This window comes from Parus major, chromosome 19 (assembly GCF_001522545.3).
Source record: "Parus major isolate Abel chromosome 19, Parus_major1.1, whole genome shotgun sequence".
Taxonomy (NCBI): Eukaryota; Metazoa; Chordata; class Aves; order Passeriformes; family Paridae; genus Parus; species Parus major.
Genome location: NC_031787.1, coordinates 9001890 through 9025350, shown reverse-complemented (window position 1 = coordinate 9025350; position 23461 = coordinate 9001890). Strand labels below are relative to the sequence as shown.

At 47.1% G+C, this 23461-nt stretch overlaps 1 protein-coding gene across 3 annotated transcripts in view; it reads left to right on the top strand.

Moving 5' to 3' along the window:
• Nucleotides 1–19109, top strand: part of NF1 (neurofibromin 1) — a 65676-nt gene extending 46567 nt beyond the window's left edge. For 2 of the 3 annotated variants that reach the window (XM_015646461.3, XM_015646460.3), the window contains 20 exons: nucleotides 387–589; nucleotides 870–1063; nucleotides 1427–1567; nucleotides 1794–2073; nucleotides 3163–3377; nucleotides 3534–3595; nucleotides 3711–3825; nucleotides 4619–4720; nucleotides 5575–5715; nucleotides 6056–6182; nucleotides 6744–6875; nucleotides 7408–7543; nucleotides 8298–8455; nucleotides 9293–9415; nucleotides 10098–10225; nucleotides 10710–10810; nucleotides 11268–11410; nucleotides 11517–11563; nucleotides 12168–12384; nucleotides 15036–19109. In XM_015646461.3, coding sequence (XP_015501947.1) covers nucleotides 387–589; nucleotides 870–1063; nucleotides 1427–1567; nucleotides 1794–2073; nucleotides 3163–3377; nucleotides 3534–3595; nucleotides 3711–3825; nucleotides 4619–4720; nucleotides 5575–5715; nucleotides 6056–6182; nucleotides 6744–6875; nucleotides 7408–7543; nucleotides 8298–8455; nucleotides 9293–9415; nucleotides 10098–10225; nucleotides 10710–10810; nucleotides 11268–11410; nucleotides 11517–11563; nucleotides 12168–12384; nucleotides 15036–15178 — 2908 coding nt within the window. In that variant the 3' untranslated portion in view covers nucleotides 15179–19109. Of the gene's footprint in view, nucleotides 1–386; nucleotides 590–869; nucleotides 1064–1426; nucleotides 1568–1793; nucleotides 2074–3162; nucleotides 3378–3533; nucleotides 3596–3710; nucleotides 3826–4618; nucleotides 4721–5574; nucleotides 5716–6055; nucleotides 6183–6743; nucleotides 6876–7407; nucleotides 7544–8297; nucleotides 8456–9292; nucleotides 9416–10097; nucleotides 10226–10709; nucleotides 10811–11267; nucleotides 11411–11516; nucleotides 11564–12167; nucleotides 12385–15035 lie in introns of those variants that run through there. The other variant, XR_004499849.1, reaches the window with a different exon arrangement.
• The last annotated feature ends 4352 nt before the right edge of the window (nucleotides 19110–23461 follow it).

The window sequence follows — 23461 nt, the reverse complement described above, 5'->3', positions numbered from 1 at the left end:
CCCAGGCTGGGTGCTGACCAGAGGCACCTCTGGGCTCTGGGCAGGCTCTCTCCCAGCAGATCGGGTACACCTGCAAGGATTTAGCATTTCCTTGAACTCCAAGCTGTTCTGAGAAGTCCAGTACACAGCCCTTCACACATACTCTGTAACCTTATCAGAAATGGTTCAGTGCAAATGGAGGAATAATTTCTTCTATTTCTCCAAGGAAATTCTTTTTTTTTCTCCAAATTGTAAGCAGTCCAGGGAAAAAGTTCAGAATTTAGATGTAATTTCTACTACAACAGCATTGAATTGGTTTTTGAAATGTCAGTACTGTGATGCATAACATGTATATGTTCAACAGTACAAGAAGGCTCTTACAAATCACATTGTTTGCTTTGTTACAGGTCTGCTGCCTATAATCTTCTATGTGCCTTAACCTGTACCTTTAATTTAAAGATTGAGGGCCAGTTACTGGAAACTTCAGGTCTGTGTATCCCTGCCAACAACACCCTATTTATTGTATCTATCAGTAAGACTCTTGCAGCAAATGAGCCACACCTCACTTTGGAGTTCTTGGAGGAGTGTATTTCAGGATTTAGCAAATCCAGTAAGTAACTCCAGTGCTAGTTGGTCCTAACCATGAACTTGAAAAGATTCTAATCTCCAAAAATATTTTAGATCTAACTTAGTCATCTGAGCTTCCTCACTGGCTCTGTTGCTCTGTCCTTCTGCCATGCCTTTTTGAAGCTCCTCTCTTCTCCTGGTGCTCTTTGCTCAACTTGGACAGTAATTATTTTAGGCACTAAAACTGAAAGGAAAAGTGCTGAGGAAGAGTTATTTCTGCAGAGGCCAGTGCTGGCTGTGTGTGATGAGTGCTGTTGTTGCAGGCATTGAGCTGAAGCACCTGTGCCTGGAGTACATGACACCCTGGCTGTCCAACCTGGTGCGCTTCTGCAAGCACAACGACGACGCCAAGCGCCAGCGCGTCACTGCCATCCTGGACAAGCTCATCACCATGACCATCAATGAGAAACAGATGTACCCTTCCATTCAGGCCAAGATATGGGGCAGTCTGGGACAGGTACGAGTTCTGCATCATTTGTAAACAAACACACGTATTCCTACACTTCAAATCAGGTTTCTTCTTACTGGGGTCAGCATTTTATAAAGAGTTATACTTTAAAGTGGAAAATAAAATAAAAATAGCGCTAAATTATAGTTTCTAGTTCTGAATCATTGATAGTAAAACCTAATGTAATTCAGCTTTATGCTTCTAAAATTTACATGGGGCTTTTTGCCAAAAGAGTCACTAAAATGTATGCTTCAGTTTGTCATAGTTGTGCATGTTCAGCTAAAAAGTGAATGATTGCTGTTTAAAGGGTGGTTCACTGTGGAAAAGTAAAGTTAATCTGACTGATAAGAAAGGATTCTTTTTCTCATTCAGATAACAGATCTCCTGGATGTAGTGTTGGACAGTTTCATCAAAACCAGTGCCACAGGGGGCTTGGGCTCCATCAAAGCTGAAGTGATGGCAGACACAGCTGTAGCACTGGCTTCTGGCAATGTCAAACTGGTGTCAAGCAAAGTGAGTTCCCTCTTTGCCTTCGTTTCTTTTTATAGAATCATTTCAACTTATTTACTAATGTGACACTGAGATGGTTTCTGGTAACTCAGGACAGGCAACAGTGCAAAACTCATGATAAAATAGGTTCCAAGCAATGGAGTAATTCAGTGTTGTGTTGATGTTTTTTACTGAAATTTTGAGCTGTGCTCCCTGTTTGAGTAAAACAAAATGGTTGCTCTCTTTTCAGGTGATTGGGAGGATGTGTAAAATCATTGACAAGACCTGTCTGTCCCCTACTCCCACGCTGGAGCAGCACCTGATGTGGGATGACATTGCCATTCTGGCTCGGTACATGCTCATGCTCTCCTTCAACAACTCCCTGGACGTGGCAGCACATCTCCCCTACCTTTTCCACGTGGTGACTCTGCTGGTGGCCACAGGGCCCCTTTCCCTCAGAGCTTCCACTCATGGGCTCGTCATCAACATCATTCACTCTCTTTGCACTTGTTCACAGCTTCACTTCAGTGGTGAGCTTTTTTGGATTTTCAATGAAGCTGATTGCTCCTTAATTTGTTTAACAAATATTTGAGTTGTCTTTCTCTGCAAACTATTCTGAGAGTTTGAAAACAGTGGGTTGTAGTTCAGCATGAATACAAATCAGAATGAGGATACGATCTACAAGAAATGAGTATGGAATTAAAAAATGTTTTACTTAGAGGAGGTGCATAATGTAAATCGTTTGTATAATGGGTTTCAGAAAAAGAGAAGAAAGTATCAGTGATTTTCTGGTGAGGTAAAGGAGAAAATACATCTGTGCTAAAACTGGCTCATGTGCATCTTGTGAAGGGTTGCATAACGTGGTAACAAAAATACCAATTACATAAGGGAATTGTGAAGTTACGGTGTTAAAACAGGTATTTTATCTACTGTTGTATTTTACCAGTCCTAAAATAATTTATATTAGCAATTCAGCACTTTTTAGCCCAGAAGAACAATGTCAAACCAGGCTGAACTTTGTGCAGAAGAAAAATCCAAAATTTATGTGTTCTTGTCTTTTTTTAAGTGTCTGAAATCTCATTTTATGTCTGTACATGTCAGCAGGGAGAGTGGGTGCGTGTGCACACAGAGGGGTCTCTGTGTCTGTGCTCTGATGCCTCCTGCTCACACAGTTTGAAGTGCACTGGAATCACCTGTAAGGTCAGAGCTGTAAAGATATTCAGTGCCAGAGCAGGGCCATCATTTTCTTCTGCTTTAAGTGTCTTTCTTCATGCGAGTGCCAGAGCCAAAAGCAGAGTCTGCTGCAGTTGGAACTTCCAGTTCTGTCGGTATTTCAGAGCAGGAACACGTTGGGTTTCCATTCTCTGAATCACTGTGAGGAGAACACACAAAGCCACATCTTTAAACAAGTTCCTCTGTAGCAGTCTCTAAAATCCATTCCTTGTGCCTGATTTTGGCAGCCAGGGCAGGAGAGCAGAGCTGCTGTGCTGACTCGGGGCAGTAGCAGAGGGAGCAGTGTTGGAATGGGCACAAGGACCTGGCTGTTGGTGTCCTTGGGGGGAAAGTGTGCCTTTGAATTTCCCTGGTATAAATACAATATCTACAACTTTATTCAACAGAGGAGACCAAGCAAGTTTTAAGGCTGAGCTTGACTGAGTTCTCTCTGCCCAAGTTTTATTTGCTGTTTGGGATCAGCAAAGTGAAGTCTGCAGCGGTGATCGCGTTCCGCTCCAGCTACCGCGACAGGTCCTTCTCGCCCGGCTCCTACGAGCGCGAGACCTTCGCCCTGACCTCGCTGGAGACGGTCACCGAGGCCCTGCTGGAGATCATGGAGGTGTGTGGGGCAGGGGAGCTGAGGAACAGGCAGATGTGCCTTCTCCCTGCTGCCAGTTAACAGCTGATTGCTGAAAGCCAAATTTCTATACATTCCCCATTGTACAAATACATTTTTTCCATGTTACATCTGTTCAAAGAATCTAATTCTCTTTAGGCTTGTATGAGGGATATTCCAACATGCAAGTGGCTGGACCAGTGGACTGAACTAGCTCAAAAGTAAGTCATAGACTTCAGACCCTGAGCCCTCCTGCCTGTGCAGTACACCCAGAGTTCTCATCCTCTTGTTATATATACATTTTGTTGCATATATGTGTGCTCTGTTTCTCCACAGGTTTGCATTCCAGTACAACCCCTCCCTGCAGCCAAGAGCACTGGTTGTCTTTGGCTGTATAAGTAAACGAGTGTCTCATGGACAAATAAAACAAATAATCCGAATTCTCAGCAAGGTATTCGGGTCTGTCTCTTTTCCTTTGTGACTCATGAAGTAGCTATTTTTAGCTTTATCTTCCCATCAAGTATAGAACTTAGCATAATTTAAGGATAAATGTTTTTTCAAGCATATTCTTGTATAGAACTGATTGTAAATACACTTTGTATAGGCCAGGCTTCTGAATTTAAATTGAATGAGTTCCATCAGCTGTGACTTCTAGAGTACCAGTGTCAGTTTTAAACTCCTGACACAGGTGGATCCACCATTCAGTATTTGAATAAATGAGAAATTTTCTGTTAAGGCATTTACCAGCATGCACTTAACTCATAGCTTCCTTTTTCTTAAAGGAAGTGAATCACCTCATGTGCTGTTAGTAAATATAGTAAAGAGCTGATTTATATCAGAAAACTGTGAAGCAGGTGCCTGGCTTGACAGTGATGTTCCATCACTCTAAAGCAGGTTGTGCTCCACAGCAAGTGAACAATATACTAAATATGTGTCCTTTAAGCATTTCATTAGAGTTTTATAGACACAAACTTTAATTGAGTAGTGTCTAAATGATAAAAGAGCTTTTCTCCAGCTCTTATGACCCCCTGCAGCCTGTCTGTTAGGGTACACATTGTGCAGCCATATATTTGTTTCTGCTGTCCAAATCTCCATTTGGAAAAGTTCTTGAGAGTTGATGTAAAATGAGCTCAGGCTTTGTAAGTAATGGAGAAAAACAGTTAATGTGCAGAACTTTGATCTTACTTTTACAAAGCAAAATGTAATTATGGTTGTATTTGTAATTACTCTCTCTTTTCAAAAAGGGACTTGAGAGCTGTTTAAAAGGCCCTGATAATTACAATAGCCAAGTTCTAATAGAAGCCACAGTTATAGCCCTCACCAAGTTGCAGCCTCTTCTTAACAAGGTAAGTCACTGGATTTTGAATAAACAGAATGCATTTTGTAAATTATGATTATGGCTATAATCTCAGAAATAAAAGTTAAGTCTTGAGGTTTGTGAAGTTCACATTTTGCTGTGACTTGTGTGGATGGAGTACATATGGGAAGTGTGGCAGATTGTGGGACCAGTGCGAAGGCTTGAGTAGTGCTGGGGAATGTTCTGTTCTGCTTCAGGAGCAGAGCCCTGACATTTGGGCAGAGGCTGTGCCCAGGCTGTGCCTGTTCCTTCCACAGGGTTGCAGGCTGGAGGAACAGCCATGTGTGGGGTGCAGCTGGTTCAGGCAGCCAGGGCCACTGCCAGGCTCCTGCCCCAGAGCACAGTGGGAGCACAGCAAGAGCAAAGAGCAGCCCTGGTGGGGAGTAAAACCTGGTCTGGAAAAAGCTCTGCTCAAGGGACCCAGGATGTGTTTGAGTTGAACTGTTTGCCAGTTCCTCCCATGTGTGGTTCTGATTTGATGAGGAAGTGCCTGGCCAGTTGTGTATGCAGAGCTGCAGTCCATGTTCAGATGGAGAACAACAGACCCATTTCTGGTCAGGCTGGCACAGGGCAGTGGGGCTCTGACACTGTGTGAGCAAGGAAGGGATCTAGGTGACAAGGAATGGCTTGGGAGGTGCAAAACAGGCTTGAAATTAATTTCCTTTCTACTGTTCACCCATGAAGTGCATTAACAGATCCGTGTGAGCATCTGCTCCCTCGGAATGGCTGTGGCTGAGCACAAAACCTGCTACAAGGGGGACAAACTCTCCCCTCCATCCTGGTTGTCTTTCTCCTGCAGGAACTGACTCTGAAGTGCAGTGGTGGCTCTTTTTCTCCCTGCAGGACTCCCCTATGCACAAGGCTCTGTTCTGGGTGGCCATGGCCGTGCTGCAGCTGGATGAGGTGAACCTGTACTCGGCAGGGACAGCCCTGCTGGAGCAGAACCTGCACACGCTGGACAGCCTGCGCGTGTTCAACGACAAGGTGAGCACAGCCTTCACTGTGGCAGCAGTCAGAGCTGATAGAAAAGGGGACAAACCCCACCTTTATCCTTGTGAACACTTGTTAAGCAGCTAAACCTGAATTTGCATTAGAAATTGTTTCACTTGGTGATACCTACGGACAAAGATGTGGAGTGAAGCTGTCATTACTCTCTTTGAAACTGGCACAGAAATGTCCAGGTGTGATCTGTGAGAAAGTATTTGATATTTTCCTGTAGCCTCTAAAAGAACTGTTCTGTCACTTAAACAAAAAACCCAACAAATTTGAGACATCCTGAGTAACTTCCAGTGAGGTGCTCTTATATTTTGTTTTTGTGGGTCAGAGCCCAGAAGAAGTGTTCATGGAGATTAGGAGACCACTTGAATGGCACTGCAAGCAGATGGATCATTTCGTTGGGCTAAATTTCAACTCCAACTTCAACTTTGCACTAGTGGGACATCTCCTGAAAGGTAAGATGAAAAAAAAGAGAAGTATACTGCTCTTTCTTTGAGATGAACACTTACTTTAGGAATAAAAACAAGGCAAGTGATAACAGGGCCACACTGGGTGGGGATTTTGAGTAATTTGGATTACAGAGTAGATAAAGAATTAAACACTCTTGGATTAAAGGACTTCTCCAGATCTCCTTTATATGTCTCCTCTGAAGGTCTTTAGTGCTGCTGCTGAAAGTCTGAACTTTCACAATGTGCAGAGCTTCATTTGCTGCAGTCTTCTTCCTTCAAGAATGTCTCTCCCTGTTCGCCTGTGCTCGGGCTCGCTGGGTTTTTTAGAAGCCTGATTTATGAAATAACAGATACAATGTATGCACAAACATTTAAAATGATGCAGTTTTGAGAGGAGGGACAAGAAAGAATTAGTCTTAAATGCGCCATTTCTAGTAGCACTGTGCTCTCTTACCCTTGAGATGGAATGTCTGAGAATGTGCTGGAAAATACTTATAAATGCTTTCAAAATATTTAGTGCTTCATAAATATGGATTCAAAAGTGAAATACAGTCTCTTGTTTCTTAGGGTACAGGCATCCTTCCCCTACCACTGTAGCAAGAACTGTGAGGATTTTGCACACACTCCTTGCTCTGGTTAACAAACACAGGAACTGTGACAAGTTCGAGGTGAACACCCAGAGCGTGGCTTACCTGGCAGGTAATAAACCAAACCTCCTTTCCAGTCTGGGCTGACTGAAAACAAGTGGATTATTGTGGAATTCCTTCAGCTTCAGGTTGTTAAAATTGTACCAGCACAAAGAGAACTTGTAACTGGTGGGCAGGAGTGTGGGCAAGGGGGCACATCAGGAAGGCTTTTTGGGGACTGAGGTCTTTGCCAGCACAGCACACCCTCTGCAGCTTTGGGATTTCTGCAGGAAGGCTGGAGGTTTCTTGGTGTAAATACTCAAGTGTAGGCCTGACAGCACTCACATTTCCAGTGGTCTGGACATAGAAATTGTGACCATGAGGGCAAATTTGTGAATCTTGCCATTGTAACTGGATGGAAAACAGAATTCTTTTTAAATGACCTGCTTTGCTAATCTGTGCATTTCTTAAGGTGTAACTGCAGCTCAGTGATGTAAATGTCCATTGATGTATATAAGAAATGCAGAGAGATGGAATATTTGTATTGTTCATTGTGTTCCTGCTGTGGAAAGCTTCCCTTGCCTTCCCTTGTCTTTGCTTTGCAGCCCTGCTGACGGTGTCAGAGGAGGTGCGGAGCCGCTGCAGCCTCAAGCACAGGAAGTCTCTCTTGTTGACAGACGTTTCAATGGAAAATGTTCCCATGGATACATACCCCATCCATCACAGTGACACGAGCTATAGGTTGGTTGTCTCGCTTTTAGCCCAGTGACTCACATTGCAAAGCCTGTTCCTGTAGGGAGTGAGCTGTGGTGCACTGAGAACTGAGCCCCACTGACAGCACTGAGTCCATGGGCTGTGGTGGCTCCTGAGCAATTTGCTCCTTACACTGGGATCAGGAGGCATGGAGAAATTTGGATGTGCGATTCATACAGCTTGAATTTTCAGAGCTTAACTGCTCTGGAGGCTGTTAAACCTTTTGCTAAAATCTTTCTACAAGATCTGATTTAATCTCATTTATATTTTAGAAGAACATTTTGTTTGTCCTTCCAAGAGCTCCAGGGCATGTACCTGTCTGGAAACCTTGACACCTTGTTATAGCCTGTGTGCAGGCAGAGAGATCAGCCAGGAAATCAACTGGAAATGCCATGGAGAGCCTGTGTCCTCCACAGGGAGCACTTCACTCATGATCTCTCTTTTTAGCATTGAGACTGGAGTAGCTGATTCCTCAATATATTTTGTCTTGCCCCATAGGCTGATTTGCTTGTGTTCTTTTCATTGCTTTATTTTTTATCTCTTCAGCATCACATTCATATCAGATTGTTTGTTTTCACTAGCTCAGACATCTTTGCAAGCAATTACTATTTGTTATTATGTGTTTTGGGGAAATTAACCTGGCAGAAAAGATGGGTTTAAGGAAGGATAGTTTGCTTGAAAAACCTCTGTCTAAATAGCACAGTTTTAAGATTTTCTTAATTGAATTTCTCTGCACTTTCAGGACACTAAAGGAACACCAGCCCTGGTCATCCCCCAAAGGGTCAGACAGACACCTGGCTGCCAGTTACCCAACAGTGGGACAGATCAGCCCTCGCACCCGGAAATCCATGAGCTTGGACATGGGGCAGCCTTCACAAGCCAACACTAAAAAGCTTCTAGGTTATTAACATAACTGATTTATTGATATGTCTACAGAATACCCTGGGAAGCATTACTGGAGAAAAATTGTTCTTGCATTAGGTCTGGCTTTAAGGGCTTATTCCTGATTGAGAGGAATAAGTGCAGTTTCTGCAAAATGCAAATTTCAGGGCACTGGACAGTTAAAGAGGACTCAGTTCTTTTGGTCATGAAGAGGGGGAGCGAGAGCAATGCTCAAAATGTGCATGTTGAAGTGGAGAAAAAAAGATATTCCAGATCCTGAAGACTCCTAGTGCCAGTTTTTGTGCTCCCAGCCCTTTCCAGCAAAGCCAGGAAGTGAATATTTAGAGTGCTCTGGTTGGGGCTGGAGGAGATGGTCCCACGTGGTAGATATGTGTAAACAATCTGATTTGTACTCATGGCTTCTCAGTGCATCATGTTTACAACAAACTTGTGTATCAGAGGAACAAGCTGAGTTGCTTTGCAGAACTTGTGGAAGCCCTCTGGCATTACACAGGTGGAAGAAGAGGGGCTTTTCCTTCATTCCAGCCCTTTCCTGCTTCCTTTTCAGTAACCACGTCCTGGCATGTGTATTCTGTGTGGGGGCCAGGAGTCCATGGCATGCCCCCCTGACTAATTGCATGCTCCCTCCTGTGTGTTGTGAAGCACTTTGGAAGCTGTGATGGAGAGCGGCATGGTGTGATCGTATTTTCTGTCCCATCCCTGAAAATGGTGAAAAGGTCCCCAGATTCCTGTCAACACGTGGTAGATAGGGGAGTAGCTTGGCCAGAAAATTGGAAAAGGTTAGAATATGGATTTAGGTTTAATGTTTTTAATTGCCTGATAAATTGTTTTTAGGTACAAGGAAAAGTTTTGACCATTTGATATCGGACACAAAGGCTCCTAAAAGGCAAGACATGGAATCTGGAATCACAACGCCTCCCAAAATGAGGAGAGTAGCCGAAAATGATTATGAAATGGGTGAGACACAGGACTAACATATTAAGAATAATACTAATCATAAACGCTTTGTATATCTATACAAAGGACTATTTCTAAATTCAGTGTTTATTTACCAAGGTTACTCCAAGGTAAGGGAGAAGCACCTTCCTTAGCAATGGCTTCTGCAGGGTGCAGCCTTCATATCTCTGGCAGCTGCACTGGAGCTGCTCAGTTTACAGGTGCAGAATCAGGGGCAGCTCTAAAGGACTGCATACAGGAGTGCAATGAAATAAATAGCATTTGGCCTTCTATAAGTTAATAAGCCCCAGCTGCAAATTCCTGCAGGAGATGGAACATGAGCTGATGCCTGGAATGCCTCTCTTCATCTTCTCCCCCATCTGCTTCCTGTGCCCCCCACCCCCAATTGCAATGCAAGACCAGGGTTCTTCTCTTGTATCTGCCTGACCCTAAATTTGGTACTTACACCCCTGGGCCTGTATTTCACTGAAGAGGAAATTGGGGTTTTTGTTTGCCATCTGATAACACATCCCATGTAGTGGTCCAGTGCTGCTGCACTACAGCGCAGTCGTTGCTTTGACCTTTGTGATGAGGCCGGTGAACTCTGAGGTTTGCACACAACTGACTCTGGTGTGCAGAACCTGATTCTGTCTTGCTTGGGGTTTATTTTGCCCTGGATGAGTTGCTCTTTTTTATCTGGCAGAAACCCAGAGAATATCACCACAGCAACACCCACACCTCCGGAAAGTTTCCGTTTCTGAGTCAAACGTCCTCCTGGATGAAGAAGTTCTGACTGACCCAAAAATTCAAGCACTGCTGCTTACAGTTCTTGTAAGCTTTCTTCTGTGTGTTGTCTGCAATGTTCTGATGTCCTTTTATCTCCCAGCAAAACAAATGCGTTCCTTGAAGTTTTTCCTGGTTGAGTTTAAGACATACTATTTTGTATAATAAAAGGTTATTAATACATTAAGTTTAAAATAAATGAGCATTATCAGAATCCCAACATAATTCAGTTTAAAAGTCATTAAGTGGTAATAGAGGTGCAGTCTCATAGCACTTTCTTCAGCTGTACCACTGCAGTTCCCACTCCAGGTACAATTCAGAAAGGCTCAATTGTGTAAGAAACAGATGAGATACATTTATTGGCAAAACACAAGTTGTTGCCAACTGATTCTGTTGTTTCTCAACAGAGATATAAATCAATCTTTTCTAACACTGCTTTCTGCTAGTCAGAAATCTTAATCCCTTTAAAGCTTAAACCCCTTAAGCAAATGCTGTAACCACCCAGGTGCACTAATGGCTTCTTCCCTGCCAGGCCACGCTGGTGAAATACACCACGGACGAGTTTGACCAGCGCATCCTCTACGAGTATTTAGCAGAAGCCAGCGTTGTCTTCCCAAAGGTCTTTCCTGTTGTGTGAGTACCTGAAGTTGTGGTTACAATAACTCTGTGCCTGGCTCTTCTTTAGAGCTCTCTGGTCCAGGACAAGCATCTACAAGGCACTTGCTTGTGTAGAGGTTACAGGCTGCAGACTGTCCATAATGGTCGATTTTAATTTGTGCCCCAGGTGTTTCAAAGCTGATTTAAAGCCTAGGGCAGGTGCTCTTTGAGTGTTTCTTTAGACACCTTCTATAGTTTTGCTGGAGTGAACATGGGTAACGGAAACCCAGCTGTCAGAAGGTGAGCAGGTGTTCACAGACTGACCTGAGCACATCATTAGAGTCCTCATGGAACAGAGTTGGGAATTGTGTTCTGAAATCACTGGGGGGGTGGGCAAAAATCCCACCTGAACTGCTGGTTGCTTAAGTCAGCTGGGAACTGCAGGTTTATGTTATTTAATGACCAAAAACTAAGCCATTTCTCCTTTCTTCAGGCATAATTTATTGGATTCCAAGATCAATACCCTTTTATCGCTGTGCCAGGATCCAAACTTGTTGAATCCAATTCATGGGATTGTGCAGAGTGTTGTCTACCATGAGGAGTCTCCACCTCAATACCAAACATCCTACCTACAGAGTAAATATTTTTCTTTTTTTTAAGAAAGTGCTGTACTGGGAGCACTCTCTGTTCTCTGTCAGGTGAGAGCTGGGCTGTCATGATGGTGTTCCATTTGGTGTTGCAGGTTTTGGATTTAATGGGCTGTGGAGGTTTGCTGGTCCCTTCTCCAAGGTAAGAGCTCTCTGGGGTCTAGGCTGTTTGGCCTTTCTGGGGCACATTGGTGCTGCAGCAAAGATGCTCATGAGGAGCATCATTCTCTTCTGAGCAGAGAGCATCAAGCACCTCCAGGGCTAAAACCAGCCCTGGGCCTGCAGCAGGTGCTGTGATAGGTAAGTTACCAAAGTGGGGGAAAAACAGCCAAGTGTGTGAGTGCAGCTTTTCCTGCTCCCAGGGTCACTTCATTACATGTATCTGACAGGGCAGGGGGTTAATTTGATCAGAGTGATGATTCCACAAGGCTAAATTTTGTGTTGGAGCAGAGCCTGTGGAGCACTGCCTGTGTGTCCAACCATCCCAAGGGAAGTGGCCCAGGTGTGGGGCTGGGCCAGGGGTTCTGCAGCCCCTTTTCCTGCCCCTGGGCTCCCACACACTGAGATAACATTGACACCAGTGTGTACATTTAGATTGGTCAGGACAAGGCCACAGATCAGTTTTTACTCATACATCAAATGCTCTTGAAAATTTGCAGGCAAAACAGTGGGACTAAAGAGTGAGCTCCAATTGACAGGAAGTACAAAGTACAAAGAGTAATCTTTTTTCCTCCCATCTCCCACAGCAAACCCAAATCCCAGACTATGCTGAGCTCATAGTGAAGTTCCTTGATGCCTTGATTGACACATATTTGCCTGGAATTGATGAGGAAACCAGTGAAGAATCTCTCCTGACCCCCACGTCTCCGTATCCTCCGGCGGTTCAGAGCCAGCTCAGCATCACTGCAAACCTCAACCTCTCCAACTCCATGACCTCACTTGCCACTTCCCAGCACTCCCCAGGTCAGTGCCTGTTCTGGTGCATCTGGCTGGGGGAAATGTGGCACCTTCCTGGTTTAGGATCCTCTTTGGCTCTTTGGATGTGGTTATGTGTCAAACATTGGTGCATTGTGGAGTCAAATGAATATTAAACTGTTCCTCAGCTGTTATCTGTTGGTTCAGATCCTGGATTTTATCCAGCACAAAAATTGTCACCCAGGTCACTCCATGTGAAGGGAAGAGAATGAAGGGCATCAGAACAGCAGCACCTGTATGTGGAACATGTGCCCTGCAGGGGATCCCTGGCTCACAGGCACTGGGATAGTTTGTTCAGGGTGCAGAGGAGCAGCAGGAATAAGGCAGGGCTGTTGGAATCATTTGGGAACAGGGCTTTCTTTGGGAACAGACCTTGCTGTCAGTGTGGAAGGACATTCTGGGCAGCATCTTTCTGTTTGGAACACAGCATCGGCAGCAGCTCCAGCAGTTCGTTTCCAAGGATGAGGTGATGGTGCAGGATTGGGCTCTCTGCAAGGGAAAGAAGCATTTTGCTCTGTAAACGTCCTCCTTCCTTCTGCCCCACTTTCCATTCCCTCTTCCTTTACAAGCTGAGAGGAAGGAATTCATCCAGCTCGTCAAACATTCCTTCCAAGTGCTGTGCAAACAGATGGCTTTTGTCAGAAGCTGGTTAAGAGTCTCCCCAAACAGAGTTGGGAACTAGGGAACTCGTTCAGGTTAATAGTGAGTCTGAAACAACACGCTGCTGGCACTCTGAGCACTGTTTGCTTGGATATTAAATTTAAAACACCAGTGTGAAGGCCATGTGGTCAGCAGCACTCAGCTAAAAGAAACATCTTCAACCAAGTGAGTTTTTTTATTATGTCTAGAAATACTAAGTTGCACATACATGAAAAGTTCATTTCTTGCATCTGGAAACAACTAGTTAGGATCATTGATTATAAATGTTTTGTCTGTCACCATCTCTGTTCCTGTCCCTCCCCTTCCCTGTCTCACGGACATTATTCACTTATATTTATTTCTTTCATTCTGTGTCTGTGAAGCTTCTCTGCCTTGCTCTAAGTCTGCAGTTTTCATGCAGCTGCCTCATCCAGGTACTCTCTTCTTTCATCATATTTGCACGAAATGCTGCTTGAGCTGCATTAGGGCCAGGCTGTGGCATGAGGAGCAGTTTCTGACATGGGAATGGCTTCAGCAAGTGCTAAGCTGGTGCATTTCTTGGGGGGTGCCAATAATACCTGGTGGTAGAGCAGCCAAAGTCACCCACAGCCTTGAGAATAAATCTGGTAACAGACAAGTGGATGCTTAATGTGGAAATCTCTCTGGTGCACGTGTGAAGCTGAAATGAACTGTTTGAAACCTTAGATTCACCAGGACTCAGCTCTGTCTGCAGGGACACATGGGCAAACAGACACGAGTTCTTCGGACTAAACTGCAGCATACAGAGGGGCAGTGAATCAGGAGCTGCACTTTCTGCTTTGTGTGGAGAAGTAATAAAAAGCTGCAAAAGAGGGTTTTTCTCATGCCCATGGGTTGTCCCTGTCCTCAGCATAGTTTGGGAGTTTTGTGCTGCCACCCACACAAGGAGAGGAAGGTGCAGCCTCTGACTGGAGCCCTCACGTTGTCCCTGTGCTGAGTGTGGAGGGTGTTCTTTGTTCTCACTAATGCAAACACCAATTTCTTGCACATAATTGTGGATATGTCACTTACAATAACAAAACTTTGTTCTAACCTTTGTATTTGCTGTCAGACATCCTAATTTTTGCTGCTAATTGTAGTTGTATCCTCTGGCATAAAACCACCCGTTGTGCTCTTCATTGCTGCTGCTGTCCAGGGGTGTGAGGTGTTGGTAGCACTCACAGCCAGACACAGTGTGGCAGCTATAGGAGAGGCTGCTGCAGGGGCTTAGCTCACAGCAGTGTCAGCTTAAAGAGCAGCAACTGCTCGGGAGTGTCTGCACTAATCCCAGCTCTGGGCTCTTGGGGCTGCAGTGGCAGTGCCCGAACCACTGCTGAGGCATTGGGTGGTGGTGTCGTGTCAGTGTGGGATCTGCACAGGAGCACTTCAGTTTTGAGGTTTGTTTGATGGGAGACTTTTAGCAGAGCATAACCGAGTTTTGCTCTGCCAGACCCCGTTCTGCAGAGGACATGCAAAGCTTCTCAGAAGGGTCTGAGTTTGTGGGCACCAACCTGTCTGGTGCCATCCTCATCCTGACCCCCAGAAGCCTTTTCCTGCCACTGCTGAGGTTGAACTCAACGGTCAGTTTTCATGAAGAGTCCCAGCCTCAGCGACTTTGTGCTTGTTTCCTGTCAAGACCCTCCTTAGGGAAGTGTTTCTTTACTCATTAAGAGTCAGTTTTGGTGGTTTGTTTTGCATTTTCCTCCTTCCTTCACTTACGCAGACTTGTTTTCAGCAGGACAGCCAAGTTTTCTTGGTTTTACTCTCCCTTTGCCCTCCGCCGGCCCCACGGGCTGGAGGGCAGGAGCGAGCGGCTCTGTAGCCCTGACCGGCCGCAAACCGTATTTGATTCTTTTTAGACTCGGTCTGAGCGGGCGGAGCTCGGCGGGGTCGGGCCTTCAGGTGGACCCGCCCCTCCGGGATGCCCGCGGCTGGGCCGGTCCGGGGGCAGCGGGCTCAGCGCGGCGCTTGTGTCTCCGCAGGGATCGACAAGGAGAACGTGGAGCTCTCGCCCACCGCCGGCCACGCCAACAGCGGGAGGATGCGCCACGGCTCCGCCAGCCAAGTACAGAAGCAGCGAAGCGCTGGCAGCTTCAAGCGTCACAGCATCAAAAAGATCGTGTGATTGTCGCTTTTGAATTTTATTTTTTATTTTTGGACCTGACTGACACGCGCGGCCCCTCGCGAAGGGCCCTCCACCGGGTGTGATGCTGCACTTGATCTGTACAGTTCCCGTCCCGTCAGCCGTGTCGCCAGATGATCAACTCCTGACCCACTGCCCGAGTTAACGCCGTCATTCCCCCGTGCTCGGCTTCGGCCGGCGCCCAGAGCCACGCGTGTGCCCGGGGGAGGTTGGAGTTCTGTAGCGCTGCAGAGCCGCGTCTTGTTCGAATCCAAAGCCATTTCCCAGCCTTGCCGTGTCTGCTCTGGCCTCAGGTGTTCCTGCTAAGGGAAGTGTTGATCCTTAACCCTGTTTGCACGCCTCAAGGTAGTAGTGGCTTCCTGAGCCGGGGAAGTTTCTCTAACCCTGGTTTTAATCCAAACCTATAAGATTTTAGCTGTGTACTTTTTTTTTAACCACACTGAGAAGTTCATGATAGCTGCAGTACAAGGAGCTTAACAGAAGTGGTGGATTAGGTTAAATTTCAGGTAATTAGCAATAAAGGGGAGAGAAAAAGGAGGCTGCAGGAGTCCCTCGTTCCCCAGACCAAGCTTCACACACTTGGACTGTACATGGACCAGACTGGACAAACTGGCTTTTTTCCCAAAGCTTTTTCTTTTTTTTTTCTTTTTTTTTCTGTACTTTATCTGCCCTGAGGAAGTTTTAAAGGGGAGAATCCCTGGGAACTGACCCTCGGGCTGTCATTGTAGCACCTGCTTTAGTTCTGCCCTTCCCAACAGTGCTCACCTTTGAGAGCTCCTGGCAGAATATCCAGTGGGGAATGGAGGGAAAATGGGATGGGTTCATTCCTGGCTCTGGGGGATAGTGTGTGGCAAAGCTGCCCCTGTGCTGCCCTAGCAGGGACAGAAACAGCCACGTCAGCTCAAGGTACATGCATTTAAATTAACTGACACGGTGCCCAGTCCCAGGGACGTCTGGCGGTGGCGCAGTTCCCTCGAAGGGGGTTAAACAAACCTGAGGCTGCTGCCACTGTCGGGCTGCGGGTGGCAGTCGGGCACTGGCTGGGGACGGGCACCCACCACTGAGCTGGTGAGGGAGGAGGCGGCGCCGGTGCTGCTGTGGGTCCCGGTGCCGCCGTGGGTCCCGGTGCTGCCGTGGGTCCCGGTGCCGCTGTGGGTCCCGGTGCTGGTCCTGCTGTGGGTGCCAGTGGCCCGCAGGCACGCGCGGGATGTCCGAGTTGGGATGAACTGGAGTTCAGGCAGGGGCTGTGTCCCTGGGGGCTCACACAGCTCCTGCCCAGAAACAGATCCACTTCCCAGTTTCAGATCCCTCTGCAGTAGTAGGAATTAACAATCCTTCAGTGGCTTTAAAGGAAAAAAAAAGTATATCCATTAGGTAAAAGCCAGTCCTCCAGTGCAATCGTTAGTGGCTTTCAGTAAATCAGACTCCACAGCTAAATTATTAGAGAATGGTACAATTAAGGATTCCAATTTATTGCTATAGCACATAATTCCCATGTATCCACACAGTAACAATGTAACATTTATGTAAATAAAAATACCTTTATTGTATTGATTCATAAAATAACAATTTCTTTAATTTGTTTACAGTCCTGGAAAAACTATGAACACAAACTTCATATGCAAATAGTTTGCCAAAACAAGAGGAAAACTTAGAATTAGCAGTCATGGAATAAACAGGCTAGAAAGATGAGCTGGTGCAATTAACCAAATCCCCTCATTTGGGTGTGGTGCAGGCGCCAGGGCAGGAACGTGGTCAGTGGTGACACAGAGTGAGCTCTCTAAACAGGGCTGTGAGGCTGAGCTGGGCTCAGGGACAGAGCAGGGGCTCAAGCCTTGGGTTTGGGGTCCCCAGGTTGGAAACCATTGTCATCCCACAGCTCAGATTGTGCGGAGCCACCCCCGCTGTCACTGGGGTTTGCACTGGGTTGTGCCCAGTTGAGCTGGTTACAGCCCTTCTCGTTTTGCTGAGAACAGGGAATTGTAGGAGCCCAAGGATCTGTATGTAAGAGGAAAACAAGAATCTCATGTAAAGGTGGTGTGCTGTTCTCAGTTGTTTCTCATATGAGCAGGTCTCCTTCAAACAGCAACAGTAATTCCAGAGGAACTGCCCGACTGATTTTGTTTGGGCAGAGAGCAAGCCCTTCACTGTTCTGCATCGCCCATGTCAGAAGTGTCCCTCCATCAGAACTGCTGTGTTCTCTGCAGCACAGGGATGTGGGAACAGAGGGGACAGGGATGGAAGTCACCTTTCCTATGAGAACTATTCCAGGCTCTCAGTCCCAGCTGAAAAAACTGGTCTCTTCATAAAGTCAGTGAACAAAACTGAGTTTCCTCTTTCTGAGAAGGAGGGAGTTGGTTGGAGTTTTCCCTGTATGGGAGGTTCAGCGAGAGGGCCTGGTCTCTGGCAGAGCAGAGGTATCAGACACCTGTGTCAGGTAATGGGTGAATTTGGGTGCAAGGACTGCTGATGGCCAAGGTTTAATTTGGGATCAACAGGAACATTGTCTCCTAGTACTGGTGCTTGGGAAGCTTGTGCTTGGCTCCCAGGGAACCATGGCCTTTGTGTAATGATTAAACTCCCATCAGTAATTAGTTGTTGAGTGCCTTACTGTCACTGCATTGCTCTCCCATATCCTTCAGCAGCCGCTGCTGGGATTTGCCTCTTTTTCTTTCTCACATCCTCCTTCCTTTTTTCTTCCCCTGTTTGAGCACTCTCCATCCCACTCCATCCCTGGGAGCTCTGCTCCCATCCTGGGCTGCTCCATCCTCTCTCCACCTGCTGCTCTGTTCTCTGGTGACCAGCAGGTGGGTGGTGACAGTGTGGGTGTGAGCCCTGATCTGACACGCAGGAGTCCCACCCCAGGGTCCCCAGTGCCACTGTGCTCCGGGCAACCCGCGGGCCACTGGCAGTGCTGCTGCTCCAGGCTGTGCTGCAGGGCTGGAGCTGCAGCCCCAGAGTCCCTGTGCTCTGACATGAATACTTCAAGTTCAGAAAAATCCAATTGGAACACGTGGACCATGTAACTCCCAGGGAGCGTGTGTGACCCCCCCTGGCTCAGAGCCCGTTCCCTGCCCCGCACTGACCACAGCTCAGTACTGTAAAGACAATTAACATTTTGTTTGTGTTTGTATTTTCCCTGACTTAAAGATAACTCAGTAGTATTTGAATAGTGCATAACCTACCTGTAATGATGCTGATGTTTCTGCTTTACCGTGCATGAGGTTTCCCAGGACAGGGAACATTTCACTGAGTCTCATGGGCTGAGCCCCCGGCACGTGCCAGGGCTGGCTCTGACCCGGGTTGTAGGTTTTAGGGCTTTTTCTGTTTCATTCTAAGGTTAATTTTTTCCAAAGTCACAAAGCACGTCCTATTGTTATGCAACAAACCACAGACAGTCACTCAGAGTGTTGGTCCCACCTTTTTTTTTATGCAGTATATTCACCTGTAAATAGTTTTTGTGTAAAATTTGACAGAAAAGTATATTTACTACACTGTAAATACATGTGACAATATATTGTATTATTTTGCTTTTTTTGTAAAGCAGTTAGTTGCTGTATATGTATAACATACAAATTTGATTATTCTAGTGTTAGTAACTGTTAACTACTCCTCCTCCCTCCTGCTGGTGCGTTTGTCATTTAAACCAGAAGCTGTGTCCAACACACTCACCTTGTGTATGATCTCACTGCTTCCATCCAGCCTCGGCTTCCCGAGGGTTTTCCGTGGTCGCAGTCCTGGCTGTGCTGTCAGACCGAGGCTGTGAGCTGGAGAGCCCGCTGGTCCCGGCACCGCTGGGAGCTGTGGGTCACAATGGTGGAAACCTGGTTTCAGATAATTATTGTTCACCCCATTCTCCCCTCATGTATGTACATCCCCCCTTTTTTTGAAGTAAAATGTAAATTCAACCTGCTCCCAGTTGTTCGAAGGTCATTCCCAGGGGCTGCGGGTGAAGGTGGTGGACGCTGATGTCCTCTCTCTGTTGGGACAAGTTTGGGTGGGTTCTTTGGGGCTGAACCAAGGGATCCAGCCCAGTTCCAGAGCCCAGCCCCCCCCACTTTTTCTGGGGAAAATTGAGATTCCAGTTAAAATCCAGTGTCTGGTGTTTATCTTCCCAGACTGGTGCTGCTCTGGGTGTGGGATCCTGTACAGATCTGAGATTGCCTGCAGTGACTGAGGAAGAAGAAAGCCCATTGTCATGAATTTCATGTCACTTCAATAAGATTATCATAACTGAATAATAAATCAGAATATTTCTTTTTAAAATGTAAATTTAATATTGTAATAAAACAGCTGCTTGGTCTTTAAAGAACAATTCAGTATAATTTGTCTGAGTTTTTTTTTGCCTAGAAGCTTAAGGTTTTAGCTGTCAGGCAACTTCTCTGACAAATGATTAATCACATCTATTTTTCTTTTAGGGGGATACATTACTTTCCCATTAAAATTGTATAAGTACTTATATTCTGGCTTTGTGAATCGTAAAAGGATGTAAAGACACATTAAAGTGTGACTGCATTGACTTCTTCTGAGACATCTTATTGTTCCTGCATGGTGAGCAGACAGACCTGCAGACACCTGGACAGGTGATTCCTGTCATGCTCCTGGTGCCAGCTGGGGCTTCACAAGTGGAAGAGCAGCAGTGTGTGAACTGTTAAATTTAATTTACTTTAGAGGAAATGTTCCCTAGTTCTGAGTTGGACCTGGAGTGAGAGCTAGGCAGGAGCCAGCTCCTGAGCAGCACCTGCTCAATCACTGCTGTCAAAAACATTCCTAAAGTTCCTTTTTTGGACAGTGCAGCCTCCCTGCTACTTGAGATCACAAATACACTATAGCCACAGGGAGGGAATGAAAGGAGAGTTTTATTTTAGTTATGTATGCAGTTGGAAGAGCTGTATTTAGGGGAAAATTGCACTGTTGGAGCAGGCAATCTCTCTAAGGAAACAGCTTCAAAATCCCTGCCCAGCTGATGCTGAAATACTTTACAAAGGAAAATAAAAAAGTAAAAATGCAGAATTTACTTGAACTTGGGAAATTAATTCTGTTCTGGAGCTAAAAACTTCACAAGGAGGAAAAGAAAGATAGTTGTTTATGGTTGAGGTCCGGCAGAGCTGCTGGTGAAGGTGCCCCAGCACTGTCCCAGGTGAGAAGGGTGGTATCTGTTCCCTTAGGTCCTCTCATAGGGTTGTATTCTGCTTGCTCACTTACACCATTACCCAGTGTGTTTTACATGTCCATCCTCCCCTCGGGCCCCTCTAAGGACAGGGGACAATACACCTGAACTCAGCTCCAAGGTGATGGATGAGCTGCCTCTGTCACAGAACTGACTGCCAAAGCCAACCTCCTGCAGCTGGGCTGTGCTGCGTCCCTCTCAGAGCACTGAAATGCCCTTCCCACTACAGAGTTACAAGTTTCAGCTGTGAAACCTTTGTGCCTTTCAACAGGGGCTCTTCAGTTAGCTGCTCCTCTGGTTAATAAGCTCTCAAATGAAAATCACTCACAGGCTTGTGTGGGTGGAAAGGGTACAAAAACAAATGCCATGATGTGACTTGTTCAAATAAGTGTGGGCTTGTTCTTCAAAGGAATGATGAAAAAAACCTCTGAAGGCAGGATCTTTTGGGATATTTAAATGACAGTGCTATAAATAGCAAGGAGTAACTATATGCTCAAGAAAATCCCCCTGAACTATTAAATTGTATTTTTTTTCTCATAGCACACTGTCTTTCAGACAAACTGGAAATATCTGTTCTGCTGCTTCCACCCCCAGTTAGCTACTGGGAGAGCAAGGTCTGCCCAGGAGAGCTGGCTGTGCAGCAAAGCACAGTGCAAACGCTGAGGAGCTGCTCATGTCCCCCTCCTCCTCCTCCTCCTCAGGCTGTGAGGACACGGAGGAATGAAATGGCCGGGTCCACAAAAGGTATCAGCAGTTCTGGTCCCCACATGTGTCTGACACAGGCTGTCGTTGTGACCTTGACAAATGCCTGAACGTTTGACCACCAGGCACTGTAAACGCTGGCATTGCCCAACACTTAACAGCCAAGGGTGGCTGTCGGCTGGGAATTCTTAACGGACAAAGAGATCCTCAGATTAGGGACATCAAAAGGGCAAAGTCTCAATTCCAATGGATTTTTCCACTTCATGTGCGGCACAATCTGTAGTTTTTAAGTGGGTATTTAGTATTAATTCCCAACTGCTCTAAACAAAAAGAGGCAAATCAGGAACTTTTCGCAGAAAAATACACAAATCAGTGATTTAGGAAGGACAATCCTGCTCATGACTGTGATTTCTCCAAGTTACTCATTTACACTCTCACATACCAACTGCCTGCTGCAGGCACGTGTCAATAAACAGGCAGGTTTGACTTCAGCCAGCCTGGTCAGCACAGCATTGAACTCCCCCTGTGCCTGGCAGGTTTGTGCAGCATTACCTGGCGCAGAGCATGCTGCCCACAGCCTGCTGAGCTCTGGGAACAGCAGTGGCTCTGCAGGATGAGCCCAGGGTACTGCAAAGGGAGGAGGCTGATTGGGGGTGACTGTAGACGAACAGGAAGCTCAGGCTTTCAAGCTGGAAGGAGGCTTGAAGTGCTTTCTGCACTGCTGCAGCCACTGGATACCCCCAGGAACTGCTCTGGTTTGTCACTCTAGCTCGGCTGCTCCCTGTTCCTGCCCCAAAGCATGAACCACCTCTCCCTGGCCTATTGCTTCCCTCTGACTTTTCTGCTAAAGTTCCAAAAGAAGAAAAAGCAGCTGAAGTTGTTCCACTGGGAAATCCTGAGTCACCTGTCCCCACAAAGACAGGTCCAGTAACAAATGCAGAGCAGTCTCCTCAGAAGCCCTGAAGCAGCACAGTATTCTGTGCCCTCTGACCTGCCTGGCTGCATGGGAAGGAGCAGCACCCACACCTGGCTCTTGCCACTGCATATACTTCCACACAACCCTGCTGGATTACTTGGAGAGGGACACACCACTCCCAAACAACTCTTCCCACAAAGAACTAGGGTGGATGCCAAAACCCTCCGGGTGTCATAGTAACACAGAATTCCCAGTGATGCCCCACAAAGGTCACCACAGACTCTTCCCAAGACCTGGTTGCTGCTTGGGCTGCCCCTGCCACACCCTGGGACCTTTCCCTTTCTCACCAGCCTCCTCTGGAAATTCCCAACCGCGTTAGAAGAGCATCAACAATTTCCCTGCCTCCTCCGAATGCCATGCCCAGAGAGCTGTCCTGGAATCTGCTGTCACACAGCCCACAGAGCATGGCAGGGCCAGCACTGACCAGCCATGCTTCCCTACTGTGCATCCCCCCAGAACCTCAGAGCTTCCTTGGGCAGAGAAATCATTTACAGACTGGATCTTCTGCAAGGATGCCAAAAGCCATGGCGGGGACACGTTACAAGTCTTACACAATAACATGGTAAGTCTTGGTTAATTCCAATTTGGTGCTGCAGCAGCTGAGCAATAACCTTGCTGAACACAGATTTGCATTTCTCATTCTAGTTTAGTCTTGCTGTTCCAATCCATTGCTCTTAGCTTCTGGCTAATATTTGCTCACTAATGTGTCACCACCAGCCAAACGTTTATGTAGAACTGTATCTAAAGCTCAGAATCACCTGTTTGCATGTCTGGCTGTGTTAGCATGCAATAAAGTGCTTTGGCTCCGGGGCCGAGCCCGATGGTCCCAGCACAGCCGGGCAGGCGGAGGGTGCAGCAGCGACAGGAGTCATCCCCGGCGATTTGTGGAAGTGCCCAAGGCTCGACCGGGCCACCCGGCAGAAAGCCCGGGCCAGACAGGGAGCGGAGCTACAGGGACTGGCGGGGCTGTGAGAAACAAATCCCACCAGGGCAGCGGCCGGGAGAGGCCCGGGATGAGAGCTGGGCTGGGCCTCGGAGGCCCCACAGGGCCTGTCTGCACCCGTCCCGCCACTACCGCGGGAGAGGGTGAGGGGGAGAGAGGCGGCGCGTCTGGACTTTCCCCGGCCTCGGCCGCGAGAACGACGCCGGCCGAAGCTCTCCCCAAGCCTCACCCGCGGGAACGACACCGGCCGGGGCGCTCCCCGGGCCGCGGGAACGATCCCGGGGCTCTGGTGGGGGATCCCTCCCTCAGGGCGCGGGGCGGGGCTGCGCGCGCGCGGGGCTCTCGCGGGACGGGGGGATCTCGCGAGAGGGGCGGGGTGGGGCGGGGCCGGCAGGTGAGGGCACAGGTGAGCGGGGCGGGGTGGGGCGGGGCCGGCAGGTGAGGGCACAGGTGAGCGGGGCGGGGTGGGGCGGG